Source organism: Hippocampus comes, unplaced genomic scaffold, assembly GCF_001891065.2.
Source record: "Hippocampus comes isolate QL1 unplaced genomic scaffold, H_comes_QL1_v1.1 scaffold186, whole genome shotgun sequence".
In the NCBI taxonomy this organism is placed as follows: Eukaryota; Metazoa; Chordata; class Actinopteri; order Syngnathiformes; family Syngnathidae; genus Hippocampus; species Hippocampus comes.
This window is the reverse complement of record NW_017806236.1, coordinates 1700198-1722720: the sequence shown is the minus strand read 5'-3', so window position 1 is coordinate 1722720 and position 22523 is coordinate 1700198. Positions and strand designations below refer to the sequence as shown.

Genomic DNA, 22523 nt, shown 5'->3' with positions numbered 1-22523 from the left:
TGGAACAGCCGACATCTGGGGACTGGTCATAGTCAAAACATGCCACGTTTTACATAAATGCAAGATGTAATCTCATTGGTTGCTTACTCCTGAAACAAATTGCACGCCGACACTTGACCGACGGACGTGCGTCCCGTGAATGTAACAGTACAACAGGATGACACGTGAAATTGGCAAGACTCGCTTTCTTTGAGTTGAGTGAAGGACAGTAATGCTTGCAGCATAAAACTGCCACTTGTGATAAGGACAAAGTGCAGCCAGGATTCCATGACACTTTATGATGCTAATTCCTGACAAGCACAGCTGCTGCCCATCCATTCATGACTGATCGGGAACACAGGCCTTTTCCATATCTGGAAATGCAGCTGGCTTTGGGAGAGCCCGTTCAAAGACATGGATGAAGGAGGAAGCTTCCATGCCAGAGCTAGCGTGACATGGCCATGTGTGTGCGCGCGTGTTTATAACTGGACAGACAACAACCACTACTTTAGGTAATCTGACCTGAGCAGGCAGCCAAACACAAACCTGGTGAGTCAGCTGGACCCAGCAAGCTCAGGCCAACAGCTTCATTTGCACGATATTCGACTGGGACAAGCAGCATGACAATATTCGATCGTGTACTTTGTTCATCTCATTCATATCGCAGTAATTTCATGTCTGTAGGGTACTCGACATTTGGATGAGCGAATTCAGCGGTGAGACAACCAACCACATCATTGAGTTCAAGGCAGGGGAAACACGAGCCCAACATGAGGTATACATGCAGTATACGAAGATCATTCCCAGTTCTGTCAGAGAGGGGGAGAACTGACTTAACAACTACTGTGATTTTTTTTTTTTTTAATCCCTGTGACGAAGTTAATTTTGTGAAAGACGATACAAGTCTATGCAAGAATAAATCTGAATGATTGCGTTTTGTGGACAGCGACAAAACCACCCATGATGTAAACACACTGCTGTGCAAACAATGAACATGAAGAGACAATTACAGACATAAACGCCAAACAAATCTCCTTTGTGGTGATGGACATCATTATTTGATATTGCTTATTGTGAAATGGCATTGGAGAAACAATGCGTCCATTCCAAGGCAATAATGACAAGAGAATGGGAGAAGACGTCACAGAGAAGAGAGAACATGGAGCAATTCTCAGAAATCGCTCAAGTGTAGTAAAAAAAAATGGGGGGCCATGAGCAAAGTACACCAAGCCAATCACATTTCAAGGACGTGTGTTTAATCATCGGAGAAAGAATGAGGGAGGGAGGAGCTTCACTTCAGATAGCAATTAGATCGCTTCAATTGCTCAGCTGATGCCTCTGTCACCGTGAAGCGCGCCTGATAGCGAGCAATCACATTTGTGAAACCCTACAAATTGATGCTCAGTGTCAATCCCTCCATCTTTTTCAACCCTCCACATGCCGAGTGACACACTCCAAACACAGACTGAGCTGTCCTGCGTTGTGCAATTTTGGACAGTCGCCAAGTGGTTTTGCTGCGATTCATAATGTGAACTTCGTCACGACGCAATGATGATGTGTTTTACCATAAAAACATTATAGTATTATATGTACCCGTGAAGATAAAGCTAAATGCAGAGAATGCCTGCCACTGAAATACACGGTGCAGTTCGTTAAAGAGGCCACACACACCTTTATTCTTACACGTTTCCTCTCTTTGTTAAAATAGTGTTCACTGCTTCCTTGACAATCAGGCCATGTTTTTGTGGTTCAATAAACATTAATATAGTATACTGTATATAGAGCATCAAAAACCGATAGAGGTTTTTCAGTGCAGCACGTCAGTTGATGTGCCGTGCTCAATCGCTTGGTGTGTGGCAAACAGAATTTGTTTTTCTTTTTTTTTTGCCATGCTCCACTTTCCACATTCACTTTTGGCCACGTCACTGGATGTGCGGCAGGACTTACAGTACATGTTGCACATTACAATTGTAACACACTCAAGAACATTTAAGTTTCCCTGAGGCTGCAGAAGTGGTGAAACAGAAGCTAGCACGACATTATCCCCCATATGGCTACATCCGTCCTTCAGAGGAAAGTGTTGGGGGCACAATGCATCTGCACTGTTTCACGGAAGGGAGTGGAGAGGCCGATGCTAATATGCCTTCACTAATTGGTGCTCCCGAGGGCCTGAGTTCACAACGGACACTCGTGGGAGGAAAAAAGAAGAAAAAAAAACACACACAAAAACAGCTCAGGCTAACTATTTCTGCATTTGTCATCACTGCACAGTTTGCTGCAATCAACCTGTTCGCCATTCCTGCCCCAAACAGTCTAAGAATGTTAACACGTCAATTTGACATCATGGACAACAAGAATCTACAGTACACTGAATGGTCAAGCTCTTCATAGCACATGAAGCAGAGGATAAACGAGGCATGATAAATACATGTATTTCTGCACAATCTCTCAACATAGAACAGAATTATGAGTTTGAACAACAAAAGCAAAGACACAAGCGCATTTGATGTGACGGTTGCATTTTCTTTCTTCCATAAAGCGCTGATGACCCAATGTGGATATGACGAAATATTGCCTATAAATAAAAGCGACTGCAATGGCTCAGTTGCGCCGTCTGATGTAAAAGCAGCAAAAGGGAAAGTATGTTGGCAAAATGGCCAAAGGGGCCATCCAGCACAGTGGCACAGAATCTGCCAGCTGAAATGAGAAATGGGCAAACACAATAGCAACGCTCGACATTAACTCATTAATAGAGGCCATACCATTGCTTGCAGGTCAACTGTTACGACCGCTTACATAGTCTCCACAACCTCAGTCTCCCAGGGTACGAGTGTTTATAATTCCATGTCAATGTACAGTTGGTCAGACCGATTGTAATGGGGAACTTTTACAGCTTCTATTTGTGAGAAATTATGACAGTGCATGTTCAACACAACCAAGCAGATCACAACACTTCACTTGCACCACTGTAGTCGTGCGACGCTACTGTTGTACATGTTTTATGTTTACAAGATGCAAACTATAAAATGCAGCAGTGTGAAACAAAAAAAAAAAAAAAAAAAGCATGAAATAAATGAATGATTTATTTCTCATTAAAAAAATTTTTTAACATAAAATGCAGCAGTGTGAAACAAAAAAAAAAAAAAAAAGCATGACACAATTGAATGATCAATTTCACATTATTCAAATGTTTTAACAAAGACCCATAAAGTACACAGGTTAATGTTGTTTATTGTATGCAATTGTTATTGATTCAATGCAGCTTTTCACCTAGTCATATACCGCGTAGGGAAATGGTATAAACTGCCACCACGTGTGTTGCGCAGTGAGGCCCACCATTGGATCATTCCGGAGCAAATGTGAGCCAAGCTGCGGATGGTTTTCAAGTTTTAATCACTGAACAAGAGAAGCAACGGATACCTCATTCTGCAAATTCCATTCAGCCTTTGGTCTTGTGGTAGTTCAATGTATCCTCTGGAGGCTTTAAGAGGGAGTCCACGAGTGAAAGCGTTCATCAATCAAGTGTTCCCCTTTCAAGGAAGGAGCGTGCCCATCAATCATGATGATCAGGATTTGGCATCAGTGTGATAGTTGATCGCCTCAAAACAACACTGGCCTTCCAACACATCATTCCGTTCACTCAGGATTAAATATGGAAAAGCCTCAGAAACAATGTGCTTTTGTTTCAATTGCAATATCCTTCAAATAATTCTCTTGGATCTTGACTAAGTAGACTCCTTTCAAATAAATAAATTCATGAAATGCAATAAAATGCACAGAAAAGTTGTAGGTCATGGTCAATACATGTAAAATATTAGGGAATGATATCATGGAATTGTCCGTACTTCAGTGAATAGAATGTGGGCTGAGTGCCCAGATCCTTTGAAAAATAACAAGAATACATTTGTTTGCCAGTTCATTGCAAGTCAGAGTAATTTCAACTCCAAAAGAGAGTCATTTGGTTGACTCAAGTTCATATCGGAGCCACGCACGCACGCACACAGTAAACTGAACCTTTTAAGGGCTGCTGGAGGGGAAAAAAACAAAACAAAAAAACGATTCTCAGCATAGATGCGGAACAATACTTCACAATGGAGGGGCAGAGCACCAAATAAGATTTATTAGCGGTGACAATATGCATGACCATGACCAAGTAAGCATAACGAACCCTTATGCAGATTAGAATACTGTACTACTTTGTCACACACAGATGGTCATTAATCAACCGAGAACATGATCTCCCCCATCCCGCTCCAAGTACCACTCACGGCTTTGGAAACCTGCAAATAATACCTGTAAATGATGTGTAGCATGTGAGCGAGAGTCCTTCATTGTTTGTGGGAAATAGGTTCATCTTTAGAATCTAGGGGCCTTAAGCATTTATTACTTTTGCGTTAATTGGTACGTTTATTATTGGAGTGGTGGAGTTCAGGCGGCACGCAACGTGAATGCATGGGAGTGACATCACATCGTGGCTGCAGAAGTAGTCTGGGTGTGATTCAGATTGTGTTTTATGTGAAGTTACGTAGTGACAGTTACTGAGCATAAGCCATTAAATTCACAACCCAAGTGTGGCACTTTGTCTTTCAGAAAAAAAGGAGCATCAAACAGAAGATACGACAAAGTACGTTATCTGTGTACATGTTGCCAAATGCTCTTAGTCGACGTCATTTGTGAGTGTGAGTTAATTTATTGTCATCTTTGTTAATAATCCTACGGTTGGGTTCACTTATTACTCCTTTGTATTTTTATTTTTTTTCTCTTTGAAAACACAAGCACATGTTGGCACACACAAAGTGCAAAGCCACCGAATAATAGAACAGCAAGACATATTTCCTTCTTTCTTGTTGTTTTAGCTTTGGATAAATGACAGGGGCTATGTTTTGTTTTGCTCAACTATTTATTCTAAGTTGTGAACATGGAAATTACATTTTATTTTAGTTCGGATTTTTGTTTTGAACAGTGCTCCCGTATGCGGACTGACCGGCCTTAAATGGAACATGGCCTCATTTAAAAAAATATTTGTGGGCCTTTATTTATAAAAACTTTAATAGCCTTGAATTTCAATACCCATGCGGTATACTGTATTCTGCATTACTAACACTCGCATGCTCTCCATTCAAACGTTCATTCCACCCACCTTCTTTACTGCAAATTGAATACATGAACGTGCCATCATCAACTCCATTAGAGCTCAAGTTGAATGAAGCCCATATGCGGGAAGAGACCAATGGACAAGCTAATAAAGAGCAGCAGAGCAGACCTCCGCCTGAACTCAGTTTTCAGCTAAGGCCAACGGGGGTTCTGCCTGCTGGCCGAATCATTAGCTTGTTCACAGCACGTTCCCAAAGCGTTTTGGCTCGAGGATGCCAAATAAGGCAACCAATCCCTCCTATGTAAACACAATGGAAGTATTGCTTCTTTCTGGCACTTCCACACCTCGCACCCTCGTCATTAAAAAACGACCTCTATTTGTCAACTCTCATCATGGCCCTTGTTTTATTAGAAACACAATACCCCACTGAAACAGGACAACAGATAGTAGAAAACACGACAAGTTTAAAAGGAATTCAGAGTGCTGAAACAGTTGATTGGTAAGGAGTAGGACATACACAATATATGCATATTGGAAACCGGGGAAGTGAAAGAGGTGAGGTGCAATTTGGTATGCCGGTGCTTATCAAGTCTCTTTTTGATAAAGTTGGTCATCGCAAAGCATCATTAGCAGTTATTGCTTCTGTCAGATGTATATCGTTCCCACGGGTTAACGCAGCCAGTCAAAATCACTCCATTACGACAGTATAAATTTAATACTGCTTAAGACCATCTAAACACTTCAAGTGTCCTCACTACTGACAATTAAAATAGCTTATCACAGTAAATACGGTGCCATTGCTCACACAAATACACAACCATGACCAATTCGTTTAAGTTATAAAAATAAGTTACAAATTTGCATACGTCATTTTTTACAAAAACACTGAAAATGTTTGTTCCACTAAACAGTTGTGAGAACATTGGGTATGAGGAGATACTATACTTTTCAAATTTTCTTCCCCCCCGCCCCCAAAAAAAATCTCCAGAGTTCCTGATGAAGGCAAGTTGTTCATATTGTTCCATGTGCCATTCCAGAGAACGACGATGGTGCGTGTCCGATCCTAATTATCTTCTAAAACCAAGGAATAAAAATTCAGTCCAGAGACGTCTCCTTACGGGCTGAGTGAAATGTGAGAGAGCGAGAGATGTTTTTAGTGAGGAATGACCGATTACAATTAAAAACATGAGCGATGTTGGCCGATTGTTTGATGAACTACACATGCTCTGACAATCTTTATTTTATTTCACGCATTTAGTGCTGAACTATTTTAGTCAATATAAAATGAATAGGGTGTCCCATAACTCTCCATACACAAATAATGCATTTCATACATACGGTTCAAACATGTATTTATTTATGAATAAGATAACCCAGGGAATGCATTTGAATGAAGAGCAACAAATTGAAATCATCCATACACAGCACATAATATAAATGAAAATGGTGTCTGTCAAGAGACGGTTATTTTTCCTATGGGGCACCCTGTATTATTAGCTTAGTTTTCAGAAAGACTTTTTCGAATGACCACTAAAGGTCGAGTGAGTCAAGTAGTAGACCAACCCGGTAGTACAGGATAGGCCGGCCCTGCGAATCTGTGTATTAATTGACACTCATTGAAATGAGTGCAGTAGTTTTTTAAATTATTTTTTTAAACCCCGAAAATTCTTCAAAAGACACTGATAAATGTTCAACATGCTTTTTCTCCACCCACCCTCTCTTAAATATTTTTTAAAAAACAGCAAAAGTACAGTATTGTAATGCATGTATGTTCAGGTGATATATTTTGCTTAATTGATTTTAAAATACATTTTAAAATGATCTAGTAGTATCATTTGTTAAACATTTTATGTACATACCACCATGATGACTGTCTGAAGTGGATGAAACTTACCTCTGCTTTAGTCGCTTCTGTGGAAGCGCTCTGGAAAGATATGGAAAGAATTGTCTTGAAAGAGAAAGTACACAATGTGAATGGGATCCCGTAATAATCACCTTTGACAAAGTGTTTGCATTGTCTCAAGTCATTTACTTACTTCATAACTAAACATGGTAAGAGTGTGAAAACAAGTGTTTAATCTCATCTTGACAATTGACAATGACGCAACATTTGGGCCTCTAATGCCACCCCTGTAAAGATTTATGGTCAAAATAAAATCTACGCCGCTGCAACTGTTCTTGATATTAACTTCCATGTAGGCACTGATTATCTCACTGACACATTTTCTTTCAGAGACAATCTCATTTGTTTCTGGATTGAATGTAGTGAAACAACCTGGAAATAAACCCGCTGAGGTGTGACAATTACCTGGATATTGAACTGTGAAACCAGAGTCCACTAGGAGTGACTGACACCGATGCATATTACACATACAGCACATTTGACAATAAAGTTGTATCCAATCCAATCCAATATTCAGGTGCAGTTAGGATCTATCAGCCTTTGTGGTTGCCTTGTATATATCCTTTAGTTCTTATTCATATTTTCGGTGGATTGTTCCTCTTTTGAGAAATCACTTTTAGCTATGTTGTCGTTTCTATGAAGGCAAACCCGTTTCTCACCGTGTTAAAGGGTCTTGCAGAACTGCAGACAAACATAATCATGTAATCATGAAGTCTTTGTAAGATGTCTCTACTATGTTTAAAAAACATTTGATTATATTACAATAACTGCATACATAATTGGACAGGTTGTGGCAGCCTTCAGAAAGTTGAGCTACTGGCAAAGGCTGACAAACTATAGGAGGGGCTGGCAGTAGGAAACCGATGCCCCCTGGTGGCTCTGAAAGCTGAACCAAGTCAAACGTTCTGCGTTACTTCAGTGGCATCACACAGATTTTCACCTGTATATGTTGGGGTCCAGCAGCATGGCGGTTTCCTGCGGCAACTGGGATAAGTGCACCACTTTGGTCTTCAGCTGAGACCGCTCCGTTTCATTCACCCACACGTCAGGCAGACTGGAAGGAAACACATCCAGGGAACATGTAGTTAAGCGAGGTCAAGAAAAGAAGGGATGGAGTGGCAGTCATGATGAATGGGCCAGCGTGAGTGAAATGGACAAAGAGGCCCTTCAGTTGCGGGAACGTTAACACTTTTCTCTGCATGAGGGTACGCGCCTTTGCCCAGACACACACACAAATACAGGAGCTGATTTGGAAACAAGAAGCGACAAACATCATACCAATTTAAATCTGCATGTGACCCAAGTGCACATGAAACTATCAAGAGCACTTAGCAATAAGGTGTGGCTCTTTCACTATCTTTTAGAGGAAGGTGAAGGGGGATGACAAGCTCACGCACATGCACAGGGTGGCTTGCAGTGCTAAGCTGCACCTTACTGTACCCACGTCAGCACGGTCCCCTTGAAAGGAGGGAGTGTGCGAGTTTTGGAGTGGCAAGGGCGCTTGCAGAAGACGGAAACAAAGAGCTAAGCGAGTCGACTGTGCCCCCCCACCGCCACCACCCACCACACACACACACACACACACACACACACACACACACACACCCTGCCAAATCGCTTTTTCACATGCTTTAATCAGTCTGTTTGGCGTGAAGGTAGTTCACATGCAGTGCATTTAGGCCACTGGAGGAAGAGTGTATAAAAAAAAATAATAATCATAAAAATGTAGGAAGTGTTTTTACAAAAGGTCAGAGAAGGGACATAGGAAATGTATACGTCAAGTTATTTCATTTGCATTTCCTGTATTTGACTGTCAGCAATTATTTGCTTGCTGTCTTCACAATCCTGCAGGTCAAACAAGTCACACGATGCAAATTAGATGAATAATACTGAATGTTAACAACTAACTGTAAGAATTATTTAAGCTTAACCTGTGCTCTGGCTTCCCCTTGAAGCAGAGGGCTAACATGATAAACTTCAGCTGCTACTGTCGTGCTGAGTTAATTCATAAGGCAAGGTCAGCGAAAAAAATAATACTGTACTGTAAAATAGGCCAACATTTGATCATAAAAGCAAAATGCTGTTCTCTGGGCATGTGTCCACCGACATGATGAAAAAAAAAAAGATTTACAACGTGTACAATGTATGTAGAATGAGGTTGAGGAGTATTTTAGATAAGTTATTTATGGATTTGCCTCAAAAAAAGAACAACAGATCTGAAATTAATCAGGATGATTGAAGGTTAGACTTTGAACTTTTAAGTAAGGTTTTCAAAAGTATTTCCTTCCCTTCCAATACGTACAGATGATACATTTCTGTGACACGCAACTAAAATTAAACACATTTAGTAGTTGGATGAAAAATAATTTGCAGCCAATGGCTGGCTAAAGTCAACAGACCATGGCTATTATCAAATTATTTTTTCCATATTATTAAAACATGTTCAGATATGTCTCTCACTAGGTCCAAATACTTTTGAGCATTAAATGTAGTGGGGTATTTTTTCACCGAATCAAAATGAAGTCAAAGTTGAAACTTTCATCATGCCTGGATCATTTTGTTTAAGGTTTTAAAGTGACTTTGAAAATAGAATTCCTGAACTTTTCGAAAAGCGCCATGTTTCAATTTGAATTCCAGAGGCTGTTTTGTGGTAAAACCGTTCAAAATTAAACAAATCGTGTTATTATCGTCCAAAATGTGTGTACAAAGAAGTCTCTGTGTACAACAGTACCAACAGAGAGTAGGGCATTTCCAGTTACAAATGAAAAGACGAAAGCCCCCCCCCCCCCACCCCTGTTGACGCATCATTAACGTTTGGCTTGGTCTCAAGTTAGCGTTCCACGGACAAAGCAAACCTCCAAACGACAAACAGCTACTTGCTGGGTTTTAAATGCTCAGTAAACATCCAATTGTATTCCGCGTGTCACGCTCGCATGCGTTTGCTCAACTCCAGCGTCACCCACAACATGTCATAGTGAGTGACTCTGCTGTGGCACAAGTCATCCAAATCTGCTGTACGCATGCACACATCGATGCGCACGCAAACTCACAGGGAGACTTCAACTCATTTGGTCAACCAAACCAGATTTTTCAAAAATGTATCTGGTTTGCTTTCCAGAGGAGAATGTTATTTGTCTTGATTATTGAAGGGGCAGAAATGTGTTTTGCAAGCGAGGCCTCTTTTGGGAGAGCTACCGGGGGGATTGCCTGCTCGGGAGAAGCCCATACTTGCAATGTGGATTGATGGCTCCTGCCAAATCTCGATGGTCGCCGAGATGACAGGAGCAATAAGTTGAACACAAAGCAGCACCGTATATTAAATTGCTAGCATATTAAAAGGCTTTCTTTGGGACTCAGCAGAATGACTGCAGGATTCAAATGTCATTTTAAAAGACATCTCTGTGCAAAGGAGAGAGAGAGGGGCAGGCCTAAATAGAGGCGTTATTGAGGCACTTCAGCGGGTGCGCGTTTCACCGCAGCCAAATAAAAATACATTTATTTCACATGAAACAATCATGCGTCAGTAATATCTGTTTGATATTGATTGCACTGTTGGTCACAAGCCACAGTCAATAGCTAAACGAGGTTGCAGACACCTCAATTTCCAATCATCAAACTTCGACTTCAAATGTTAAATCTGCTTGCCAGTATTACCAAGGCGACTCTTTTTGGGATACAATAAATGTGAAGTTGGGAGATATCTGTTTGTGATGTTCTCATGGTATAGCAAGCGTCCGATTGCACGAGTTGCATTGGCAAAAAACATCAAAATGTTGTCAAATAAAAGTCTGACAATCAAAAACGTATCCATTTTTAAAGTGTTGGAACTGAACTAAAATGCTGCGCAAGTGTTTAATGGTGGCTTGTGCTATAGAATGACATTATCCAGAGTCAATAACTGCAGCCAAAGCAAACAATGTGCTGCTGAATGCAAAGAAATTGGATATTCTTCACTGGCATGCATGAAAATCTTGGCAAAACATCTCAAGGTCAGCCAGTCATTGACTGCTTAGAACTTCAGATCCAAGTCAGAAAGATAGCCTACTCATTAAAAAAACTGAATAGAAGACCATTTGTAAAACTGTCTCGGATTCCTTTCAGATTGACCTTGCAGTAAACTTTTTAAATGAGTGTTTACTGGAATCACATTTCCCCTCATATTCAGTAAATTGCAAGTGCTCAGAATGGAGTTAATGAGCGCCAGACAACCACAACGTGAAATGGCGAACACCAACATTAATAATGTGACTTCCACATGGAGAATATTTGCTGCAGTGTTAACAAAAGGCACATGCACTATGAAGTATTTTATTTGGGTGTCACTTCCATGTTAATTAATAGTGCCATTCGTACTACTCTTACTGACGAATGTTGAACCAATTGAATTGTACTTTTCCTTATGATTCCCCAAAGTTGAGACACCACTGACACGTTACCTCAAGCACGTTGGGCTTCAGGAACCTTGTAGCTCGCAGCTACTTTCGAAACCATGTCGTAAGCTCTCTTTTCCATCTTGTTTGTAACTTCCACTGCTCCATTCTGGGTCAAATAATTTTCTTCCTAAAACATATATTTAGGTCTTGATTTCAGTTTCCTAAAACATATATTTAGGTCTTGATTTCAGTTGAGATATTTTTAAATGACCAAAAGTCATCAATTTTTTTCCCTTTAAAATTTCTGCTTGCAAAAAAAAAAAGCCTCTCACCTTTCTAGTCTTTCGTCCATGCATCTCCCTTTACAACTTTTCTGCTCAATTGTAACTTTTCCTTCAGCCGACGTCCCTTTTGCTCTATGATAATCTTCAGAGGCTGTGCAGTCAAAGCCTTTAATGAGACTGCAGTGGGGGGCGCTCCCCTCAAGCAACAACGTACATAGACATCAGAGTATTTCTGTGAAGCTCACTAACAATGAGACGAGCCCCGTTCATAGACACAGTGCTGACCCCGCATGGCCTTTTCAATTGCTCCACGAGCTCGCACCAAGGTTCCCCTCCACTCAGCTATGGTTGCAGTAATGGCCATGTTTTGGGAATATGGGAGAAAGTATCCAGCGTAAAGAAAGAAAAACAAAGTATTGCATGCCCAAAATAAATGTTTCAGAAAAAAAAGAACTGTACACAGTGCAGAATGCAATATAAAATATAAATGATAGATACAGTATACGCAGATATGCAACTGCATGTATGCTGCATAAGGTGGCTGTGCTATTTACAATGTATGGATGGGGGTGAGTCCAGGTTTTCACGTGAGTTTATTTAGCAGCCTGACAGCAGTCGGTAGGAATGAGCGGCAGTATCTCTCCTTCTTGCAGCGCGGGTGTAACAGTCTCTGGCTGAAGGAGCTACCCAGTGCTGTCAGGGTGGGCTGGAGGGGGTGGGAGGGACTGTGCATCATAGCTTTTAGTTTAGCTAGCATCCTCCTGTTGCCCACCTCCTCCAGAGTGTCCAGGGAGCAGCCCAGGACAGAACTGGCCCTCCTGACCAGTCGCTGCAGTCTCTCTCTGTCCCGGGCTGAGATGCTGCCCGACCAGCAGACAATGCCATAGTGGATGGCCGAAGCCACCACAGAGTCATAGAAGGTCTTAAGGAGTGACCCCTGAACCTAATGTGTATTCCGGTAATGATACTTTTGTTTTTCAGTTTTCCAACTATTGCAAAATAGAAGAAGATGTACTCACATGTCCTCAGGTATCCAGTGTAGGAGAACGTTCACTTTTCCTGAGCCCTCCTTCCTTTTGGCCAGCACCTGCACGGCAACAAATAGAGACAAAAAAATAAAATAAAATAAAACATTAAAGTATGCCCAGTAAAATTATTTTTGTTCTGAATTACGGTCATCGTTATCTGCACCGCCAATGAGAAATGCTTAGAAAAACAAACGGCATACATAGAGAAGTTGAACCAACAGATTGCATCCAGTTAGTGTAAAAATTCAAAGCAAGCTGTGATCCAACAAGCACGATGGAACCAGTTTCCCTTGTGCGTAGAGAAGTGGCTTCAAAGACAAACCCTCCTCCCAGGAATTATGAGGCTTCATAATTCAAACATCTCACTGAGTGATGCAGTGGCTGATCATTAACTACAAGCAGCAATGTAAGGGCTCTTAATAATGCATGCTGGAAAGAAGTTTTACTTCTATTTTCAATGTAACCCGTCCTCTGTTGCGCATCACCAGACCCCGAAGGGACAGACGAACATTTGAAGTTATTCTCCTGATCGGAACAATGGACGAGCAATTATTGATTCGTTGTCATATTTTTAGGTCAAATCTACATGGCAGCCATATATGAAATGCCTTGTTTCTATCAAAGAAATTGTGCTGAAAGCAGAAGAGAGATAAAAGACAATTGTCACATCTGTTGTGACATATTTTGCTTCCATCCATCCATTTTCTAAATGTGCTTATCTTCACAAGGATCGTAGGCGTGCTGGTGCCTACCCAGCAGTCTTTGAGCAGTAGGCGGGGGGCACCCTGAATTGGTTGTGAGCTAATCGCAAGGCAGACACAGACAAACAACCATGATGTGCACTCACACTCACACCTAGGGACAATTTAGAGTGTTCCATTAAACTGCCTTGCATGTTTTTCGAATGTGGGAGGAAACCGGAGTACCCGGAGAAAAGCCATGCAGGCACGGGAAGAACATGCAAACTCCACACAGGAAGGCCGTAGCCGGAATCGAACCCTGCACCTCTGCGCTGTGAGGCGAACGTGCTAAACAGTCGATCACAGTGCCGCCCTATGTTTTGGTTCACATTTTTCACTTTTCTTTTTTTACATGTTAAACTAAATTGGACAAGTGGGTAAACCAACCAAGCCGCGATTGTTTCAAGACTCTGCAACCACACAACGTAGCCTAATTGTTAGAGATGTAGATGTTCCAATTTCAATTACATACAATTCTCAGCCCTCTGTTGTATCGAAAATTAACTAAAAACTCTTGATAATCGGCAAACGCGAGTACACTTACGATGGCTTAATGAGTGAGAGTCATGCATTCTGTTCAGACAGGTGAACGGCCAGTTAAGCCCAATTTACCTGCTTTAACTCAGCCACCAAACAAATCGCAGCACGACCGTCCATGATTCCTAACCTTCTACTTTTGAAAATACAGATGAAAAAAAACCAGAACAAAACAGAATTTTTAGTCCCATTGGCCTTTACTTACTGCATAACATTCCGTCTGTCCTGCTGTGTCAGTTTACAGTAAAACTCGCCTGGAATTCACATAAATATTGTCGATAGGGAAAAGAGAGAGCTGGAAAAATAACCAGCAGCGTCAAAAATAGCCGCAGATATAACCTCTTGCATCAATCGGCTCTTTTAAGTTAGGAATGTCTATTTTTAGGATTGCGAATGAGCTCACATTGAAAAAAAAAAAAATTCTCTTACGCACACAAGTATCTGAAATTATTTTTGTTACCCCTGAGACTGACTGTGACAGGGATGGAAACTAGTTTGAGGAGAGGATGGAGGACACGACACCAGCTAAAAAAGACCAAGACCTCCTCTAAAAGATTTTCTCACATCTTGCCAGCTTTCGCCCCAGAATATATTGTGTTTAGTTTGGTAATCGGTTTTGACAGGGTACTTTTCATACATACAGTTGCGGTGTTGAGGTGTGCATTACACGCAAATATTGAGCTGGGGAAAGAATTGACACACAAGTAGGAATTTAATTTGGGTTTGTGAACTCACCGCAGGTGGAATAAGGTGGCAGCGTGAAAAAGAATAACAGACCGAGTAGCCTGCACTTTGGAAACGTTATTGTCTGGAACAGTTAGTTTTGTGATGATGACAGCACAAATATTTCAATTCAAACAAAATGAAGGACAACCAGTGTTCTTGAACAGATCGCGTCGCTATTGTGATTTTATTTTACAAAAAATATCTAAGCAAATTATTTCACTTAAGCTGAATCCCCCTTTGACCTTCCTATTCTTTTCCTCGTTAAATTTGCCATGAAGCATTTTGTTATTCAGCTATCTCAAAACAACTTTTCTCTGGCTCCTTGAAAAAAAACATGAAATCCCCACAAGCGATGAGACATTTCCGAGGTCAAACAAAGGGCCTGCTAAATTGAATGTAACAGCTGCTTTAATGTCAGAAAAACAGAAGTTGGTTCATGATCACAGACCAAAGGTTTAATGGAATGATATGTAAAGTATGTAAAGGCTGAAGATGAATACGCTGGCCTGTGTTGGAGCTGCATGAAGTGAATTGTGAGGTGCTTGCTTTAATGATGCCACATCTGTCAAATGAAGCACAAAGAGAGAGAGAGAGGAGATATAGAAAAGGGGAGGATGAGCGGTGAAGAGTGAACATCAGAGCAGCTCCAAAACAGGCAGTGAAAAAGGGAGAACCAAAGGCGGGGGAGGGCAGGCCGGTTCTAACTGGGTGCCTGTCTCATGTCAGCGGGTCAAGCACTGGATGACGCAGATGGGCGCAAAAACAAAAATATCCGATCATAAACTTGGCTGACTTGCTCTGGCGTGTCAGCAGGCTCACTGGCCAAACTACACAGGACCCCCGCGGCTCTGCTTTGTCCCTGGCCTGGAAGAGTCCGCCGGGGGCTGTGGTCTGATGCAGCGCCACAGTCCTTCTAGCCCACAAATCTCCAGGGCTGGAGGGAAGGAGAACACACACTCAACCGGCACGATCTCTTTGCGATTCCATGACCCGGACGTTCACCAAAATCCCTTTCCTCACCCTCTTCTCATCAAGCTTCCATCAGTCTCCCGCCGGACAGGTTTCCTCCTTACAACCTTGTCAACAAAAATGCTGTGACTTCTCTTTAAGCTCTTCTCAAATCCCGTCTGCAGATTTTCCCTTGCATTTTTCATTCCTCAGCTTGCAGTCAATACTCAAAATAAAGCAAGAAAAGAGAACACCACAGAGGACGACTAAAAGGCAACCATCAGAAGGGGTCAGCCTGCAAAATGACCACAATGCATCTCTGCATCATTGCTGATACGTCCTGAAAAACGGAACTATATAAACCCTTGTTGTGCACGTTCATTGTTTGAACTTCTTGGTCCCCAGCATATCTGACCTATTTAGATGCTAGTGAGTATCGTTTTATTTAGTTCAATTAGCGCATATGATCGTGATTTTTTTTTCCACCTAATGTTCTTCACGCTAATAATCACATGCAGGCATATTGCAGTAAAAAAAAAAAAAAGGCTGCTTCATGCATGCAAATTGGTCTATTTGCCACACGTGACCAAGAAATGAACGAGGACAAGAACAGAATCTTCTCTTATCACAGCAGTTTTTCGACTTCATATTTTGATCTGCATAAGATGCATGAGTCGAGTGTGAGATCAAAAGCACCTCAGGCGGTTGTTGCAATTCTCCCCTCTGAGGGTATACATGCTTTTTGCATCGTATGAACACACTAATTATTTCTACAAGGTTAGCCACGAGTGGCACGCTATTGTCTCACAGCACAATTAAAATGCATTGTACAGTGATACATGTTCACTTACACCAACAGTATTCATTCGTGGCTACTTTCAAACCTGCCCTGAATTAGTTATTGACGTAAAAGGAGAAAGAAATAATACATGTGGGCCTCTATATTTTGGAGAGTCTTTCTTGTGACAGTAATTACTGGCATCTAATTCAAAGTGTGTTTCGCATACTCAGCCAATAAAGATGATTCTGACTAGATGTTGTTGAAATGTGGTGCATGAATGTCACTGCACATTCCAAAACGTTGCATTTCATAGTCTGCAGGCAGCAAAGGATTGGGTGCTCTCTAGTGGAACTGCACGGTAAAAGCTACCCATCAAAACTCATGATTAAAAAGTTACATTTGTAAGAAATAGTGTCATTTTGGAAAAGCTTTTGAGTGGACTGATGATGTGGTTTCTATATGAGCCTTTGAACAGCTGATTAATATTACATCACAGTCAGGTTTAGAATGACGAGCACCATATATACAAACACAATTCCATTGTCTTTCCTGTGAAGTCTGATTCAAACAAAAACACCATCAAGCCTTGAGGCAAAAAGAGGTTCAGCTCAAGTGCACAGAGGGAAAAAAATAAATAAATAACAGCATGGTCTACAAAAGTGAAACTACCTCGCCCCCTGCTGACCAAAATAAAACACAAATATAAGACTCAAGCACAGCAACATTCACAACAAAAACTCATTCGACAGGCCGGCCTGATTTCTTGAACGCAGAAAAATAAACTTGTCTATAAAACATATCTACTGAACGATTTATCTAGTTGTCTACTCTTGTATATCTTTTTTTATTGTCATCAGGAAACATTTCTTGTACTTGAGCCATTGACAAAATGAATAATTAACCCCCTTCAAAGAGTAAAAACAGGGAATCCTCAATTTTACGACGGTTTCAGCATCCACTGTTTCGAGACAGCTCACAATGAACTTGTTTGTGCAGCGGTGTAGGAATACGTACAGTATGCCGTTTGCATACGTGGGAAAAGCGTGCTGCTCAAACACACTTGAATTCTTCTTGAAATGGACGCTCAAGGCTGTCTAAGAGACAGACTCACCGTGCTGCTGAAGACCACACTGTGGCCATTGCCCACACTTTCAATATGAGTGGAGAGGTTGAGACAGATGGCTCGGTGGCGGATGGCATCCATGGTTTGAGCGTCAAAGAAGTCATGGGGCCTCGCTGTTAGAGTGGAGGGACAGTGGAGGCAAACGAACAAAAACGGATTAACATACAAAGTCAGATGGTCTCCCCCGACCTGCCCCCCCCCCAAAAAAAATGAAAAGGAGCTCAGTGAGTGAGTCAAAGCAACATTATTTCAACCTATAACGCATGGCGGTAGACGAGCAGTACGCATCTTCCGGATTGATACGGAACAAGAGATTACCCTATGACGATAGCAGCAAAATAAACGCAGAAGGCTACAGAAACATTCTGTCAGCCATTTTTTTTTGAAAAACACAACAAACTAAGAGTTATTTCATCATGGAGAAAGATAATTACAACAAACTACCAGAACAATGAGGAGTTTATTGGGCAAGAAATCGAAGATCTTGGACTGATCAAATTAATTTACAGTTTTGAACTCTGATAGAGCCTCCAATTTACCTTCGGAAGATGAGACTGAGGAGAGGAACCCTCGCCCAAAAACAACAGACAGAGGTTGTGGTGAAAGTTTGTATGAGCCTCACAAAAGAACAATGCAAACGTTTGACGATTTCAACGGACTTGTTGCAGTTATTGAAGGCAAAGGAATATTTCATCTTATTTTTTTCATCGATTTGAAGTTTATCTGTTCTGGTATTTTTCCTCACCTAAAAATTAGACATTATGTACGTATACATATTCTTCCAAGTGTATCAGATCCAAATATAAATGCCTGGAAATGGAATTGTTAATCTCCTCTCTGAGATTCAATTTTATTTTCCATGCAGAGCAGGGAAAAAAGGAATTGGCTTCACATTTGGAGGGAAATGTACCATCGATCAAAAATGTGTAATCCATTGTCCAAGGGTACATAGGTGAGATATAATCAGGAGAAAATGGCACAGACAGATGTGTTTGTGAGTATGCTGTGTCATGTTAGTGTGCCTTTTAGTTTACGTACGTAGGGAGCACCTGCGTTTGTTCTTGAGCTTCTTCCTCTTATTGAGGCCAGCCTTGGAAGGTGACTCCTCCTTGAGTTTAGCTTGGCTGGACATTTTGGAAGAGCTTTGCTGACTGAAGTGGGTGGGAACGTGGCGAGCCAGCCCCCCCTGGGAGGCAAAACTTGCGGTGCAGCCACCAACGACACACTGAAGCAGAGCATGGGACAAGTGAAATATGACACACGTTGAACGCATGCTGGATCTTATATATATATATATATATGTGTATGTATGTATGTTTGTGTGTGTGTGTGTGTGTGTGTGTGTGTGTGTGTGTGTGTGTGTGTGTGTGTGTGTGTGTTGAAGCCAATTGTTTATTCTATTTGGATGATGCTGACAGTTTTTACCTTGAAGGGCTTATCACCACTGTGGGTCAGCATGTGTCTCTGGAGCCAACTCTGACTGGTGGATGGGGTGTTGTACACCTTGCAACCCTTCCACAGACACACAAACACCTGAAGCCGCAAGATGCAGAAAGGGAGTGTAAAGAAATGACACAAAACAAATGCAAGCAAAATCTCTGCCTTGTAGCTGTGCAAAGATCATTTTTTCATGAGCGAACAACAGCCGGCGACACTGACTCGCCGACACACACATCACTCACAAGGCCAGCCCCCAGCCTTTTACACACTCAAAAAGACAGATACTGTGGATGGTGACCGCAAGCGCACAAAAATAATACCTTTGCTGAACGTGCACATTATATTTATGTGCGATTATTTATGAATGCAAAATAATTGTTTTTAATTGATTACTCAATAAAACGATGTGAATATCAGTAGAATATACAATTTCAAAAACATTTCGCCCTCTTTGTGATGTCCGCACAGAAGCGTACCCATATTGGGTTAAAGCGTACCTGTATTGGGCCCATTTTCACATAAGCAGACACGCATTTAGAATACAAAAAGTATATCAGCAGATTTGTCTCATAATTTAGGTTGCTCAAATGACAAAGTATTCAGAATGCCGTGTTTCGACCAGAACGGGCACATGCAACATATTATTGTAAAGAAAATGTTTGACTTGACTTCTCCTTTAACTGTCTAATGACAGCTGACTCAATCACTTTGAAATATCCACCATTTGGAGATTGACCAGTTGGAATCCGTAAAAGAAAGAGCCCAATAAAGAATGTGTCAGCGTTCAAATGTACTGACCCCTCCTCTTTGTCCATCCACATGGACGCCCCGAATATGCTCAGCTAGATCGGGGCTCGAGTTGAAGTACTGAAGGCAAAGATCCCAGCAACAGGAGTAGGCCACAGTCTTAACAGCAGAGGAGCTGGCACTGCTCTGTCCATTCATCATAGCCGGGGTGGAGCGCCCACTTGACACGGTGCTCTCCATCTCCATCAAGGTGCTGCTTATACTAAGGAGAGAGCAGGAGGGGACAGGTCAAAAGGTCATATGAAAAACATTTTATTTACTTGTTTTTGGAATTCTACAAAGTAGTTTGGGGAATATTTCCACCAGGGATGTGTAACCTAAATGATGGATGGGTCATAAGTTTTCATCAATGCTATTTTGGGGAGGGGCTGGGGGGGCTCACCATTAGACAGTACATGTTGCCGCATTTGGAATACAAAAAGTATCTATCAGCACGTGTCCGTAATTTTGTTCATTTAATTTCTTTACATGGGGAAGTCAAGTAAAAAAATAAAAAAACATTTTCATGTGCTTTGTGCCCCCACTAGTCTGATGATTATTGCATTTATGAAATATGAATTATGACAGATTTTTTTTAATCGAATCAAATAAACCTCTAATAAGAGTTTTTCGAGAAAAAACGGGTGTTGCCACTACATCCACACCTTTTTTTAAAATATCCGCGAATAGGTGAATCCAAGGCTGAAAAAAACGCGAGTACGCGGGGTCCAGTTCATTCCGTATGTTGCCCCCTTGCCCGAGTGGAATTTAAGAGTCCCCGGGGACAAGTGACAGCGGCTAGGTAAACTTTCTCACCTGTCTTCGGAGTCCATGCGGCTCAGCGGTTCACCGTCGGAGGAGGACATCTCCACGCTCGGGCGCCTCTTGTCCCCCAGCGCCGCGTGTCCGCCGCTCAGTTTGTCGCCGTCTACGCAAGTCGGTTTTTTGTCGCACTCCTCCATACCCGAACACCGGCTCTCCTCGCCAGGCTCCTCTTTAAGATCGTTCTCCGTGGCACAGCCGACGTGCTCGCCGTTGTCATCTGCAAAGTTCCGTTGCGGCTCCGGCGGCAGCTCCTCGGAAGGCAGCTCCGTATCTCGGGGACTGGGTGTCGCCTCCAGGTTCACCGCTTCTGGAACGTCAAACGGCGGCGCCTCGCTCGGGGCCTGCTCCGCCGCCTCGCCGGCCTCCGCCTTCAGCTCAACCCATTTCGGCTCCCCGGAGCCGGGTGGTTCCACCGTTTCCGCTGCGGTGTTGCCGTCGTCTTCTGTATGAGTTTCATCCAAGACGGGAGCGCAATTATCGACAGTCACCGGAGGAGTTACCTCGGAGGCAGGAGCCGCCATGTCTGTGGCAGCCATAGCGCGCGAGGCACTCTCCCACCGTGTCAAAATTGGACCGTCGGTGGAAGGGGGCGGGGCATAACGCAAGCCGCCATGTGATTGGACAGCGCAGCCACATGAATGTGGCATTTAAACGCTCCATGTGTTACTGTCATTTTTCAAAAATACCGAAGTGGTTTTATTGTATTTAGTGTATTCCTCTGGAGCGGTGCACAAGCACTCATCTACATTTACAACATAATTATAGCATTTGTTCCATGAATCTAATGTTTTTCAGCCTATGTGCTGCAATGGCAAAAAGATTTGATGCATTTGCAAGGGGACCGTTTCTCTAACTAGTTAGATTTCAAATTCTCCTTTGAGGGCCAACCAGCTGGCCCACAATAATTTCATTATATTTCCGTCCTCTGGTTGGTCAGCAAGCCAGGTTCAACTAGCAAAACACATCTGTAGTGAGCTGCACACAATATATGTAAAATTAGCAACTCTAATGAGTATTATGTTTTAAAGTGGTATATTAGATAAATATTGATTGATTGTGTACATGTCACAGTTGTGTGCTGTTATGTTGTATATTATTGATGCTTTATTTCACAGTGACATGAGAGTGGTATTATTATTAAGTGGATTTGGTCCACCACACTGAAGCCCCAGGTACAAAATGCACAGCTTATCAATGTTTTTCACCTGTAGTAAATCAGAATAAATTTTTGTCATACCTCATTTCACGGCTAAGTTCAGTTGTATGGAGTAAATTGAAACTGTGTATTATGAAAATTAGATCGATGGTTGGATATTTAAATACAGGTCTCTAAATGGAAAATGAATTGATTGCTAAGTGGTCTTTCGGGCATTACGACCAATGAGGGTATTTGGTGTCAGGTGGCAGGGGATAGATCAACAGCATTTTTTGTTTAATCCAACGACAAGTGGTTTGGAAAATGGATGGGTGCCCAGCGGTTGGCTGGCAACCAGTTCAGGGTGTACCCCGCCTGATGGCCGAAGACAGCTGGGATAAGGCTCCAGCACGCCCACGACCCTTGCGAGGATAAGCCGATTAGAAAATGGATGGACGGATTCAGAGCAATTTTAGTCACACATATTACACCTTGGTTTGAACTAATCTTGTGAAGTTTCTGTGACCACACGAGGGCGACATTTCACTATTTTTCAAACTGGATGTTGGAGCCGTTGATCGGTTTGCTAAGTGGCGCAATGGAATCTGTGAATTGGTTTATTCAATACTTTTAAAGATATTACAGTCCACTTGTAATATATTTAAAAATAATAACTTCATGATAACTACCCGATTAATGATTTAACACTTTTGCTCCTGCCTTACTGTGTTTCGATGTTCTCCCTGTGCTTTCATGGGTCCCCAGTTTCCTCCTACGTTTTCAAAAAGTCAGGTTGAGTGAAAAGTAAATTGCTCATATA

General features: G+C 41.9%; 1 protein-coding gene across 2 annotated transcripts; it reads right to left on the bottom strand.

Moving 5' to 3' along the window:
• Positions 1-6047: 6047 nt before the first annotated feature.
• On the bottom strand, positions 6048-21178 carry LOC109507649 (zinc finger protein aebp2-like). Of its 2 annotated transcripts, none has more exons than XM_019857248.1 (9): positions 20560-21178; positions 19756-19966; positions 18943-19050; positions 18556-18742; positions 17506-17630; positions 12654-12721; positions 7918-8031; positions 6969-7022; positions 6048-6195 (listed from the first exon to the last, which is right to left on the bottom strand). In XM_019857248.1, exons 1-9 carry the CDS (start codon positions 21102-21104, stop codon positions 6189-6191), a joined length of 1419 nt encoding a protein of 472 aa, XP_019712807.1. In that variant the 5' UTR covers positions 21105-21178; the 3' UTR covers positions 6048-6188. The 2 variants fall into 2 exon arrangements, with proteins under 2 accessions (XP_019712807.1, XP_019712808.1); XM_019857249.1 differs by having other exon boundaries at positions 6969-6998; positions 20560-21177.
• Positions 21179-22523: the final 1345 nt, after the last annotated feature.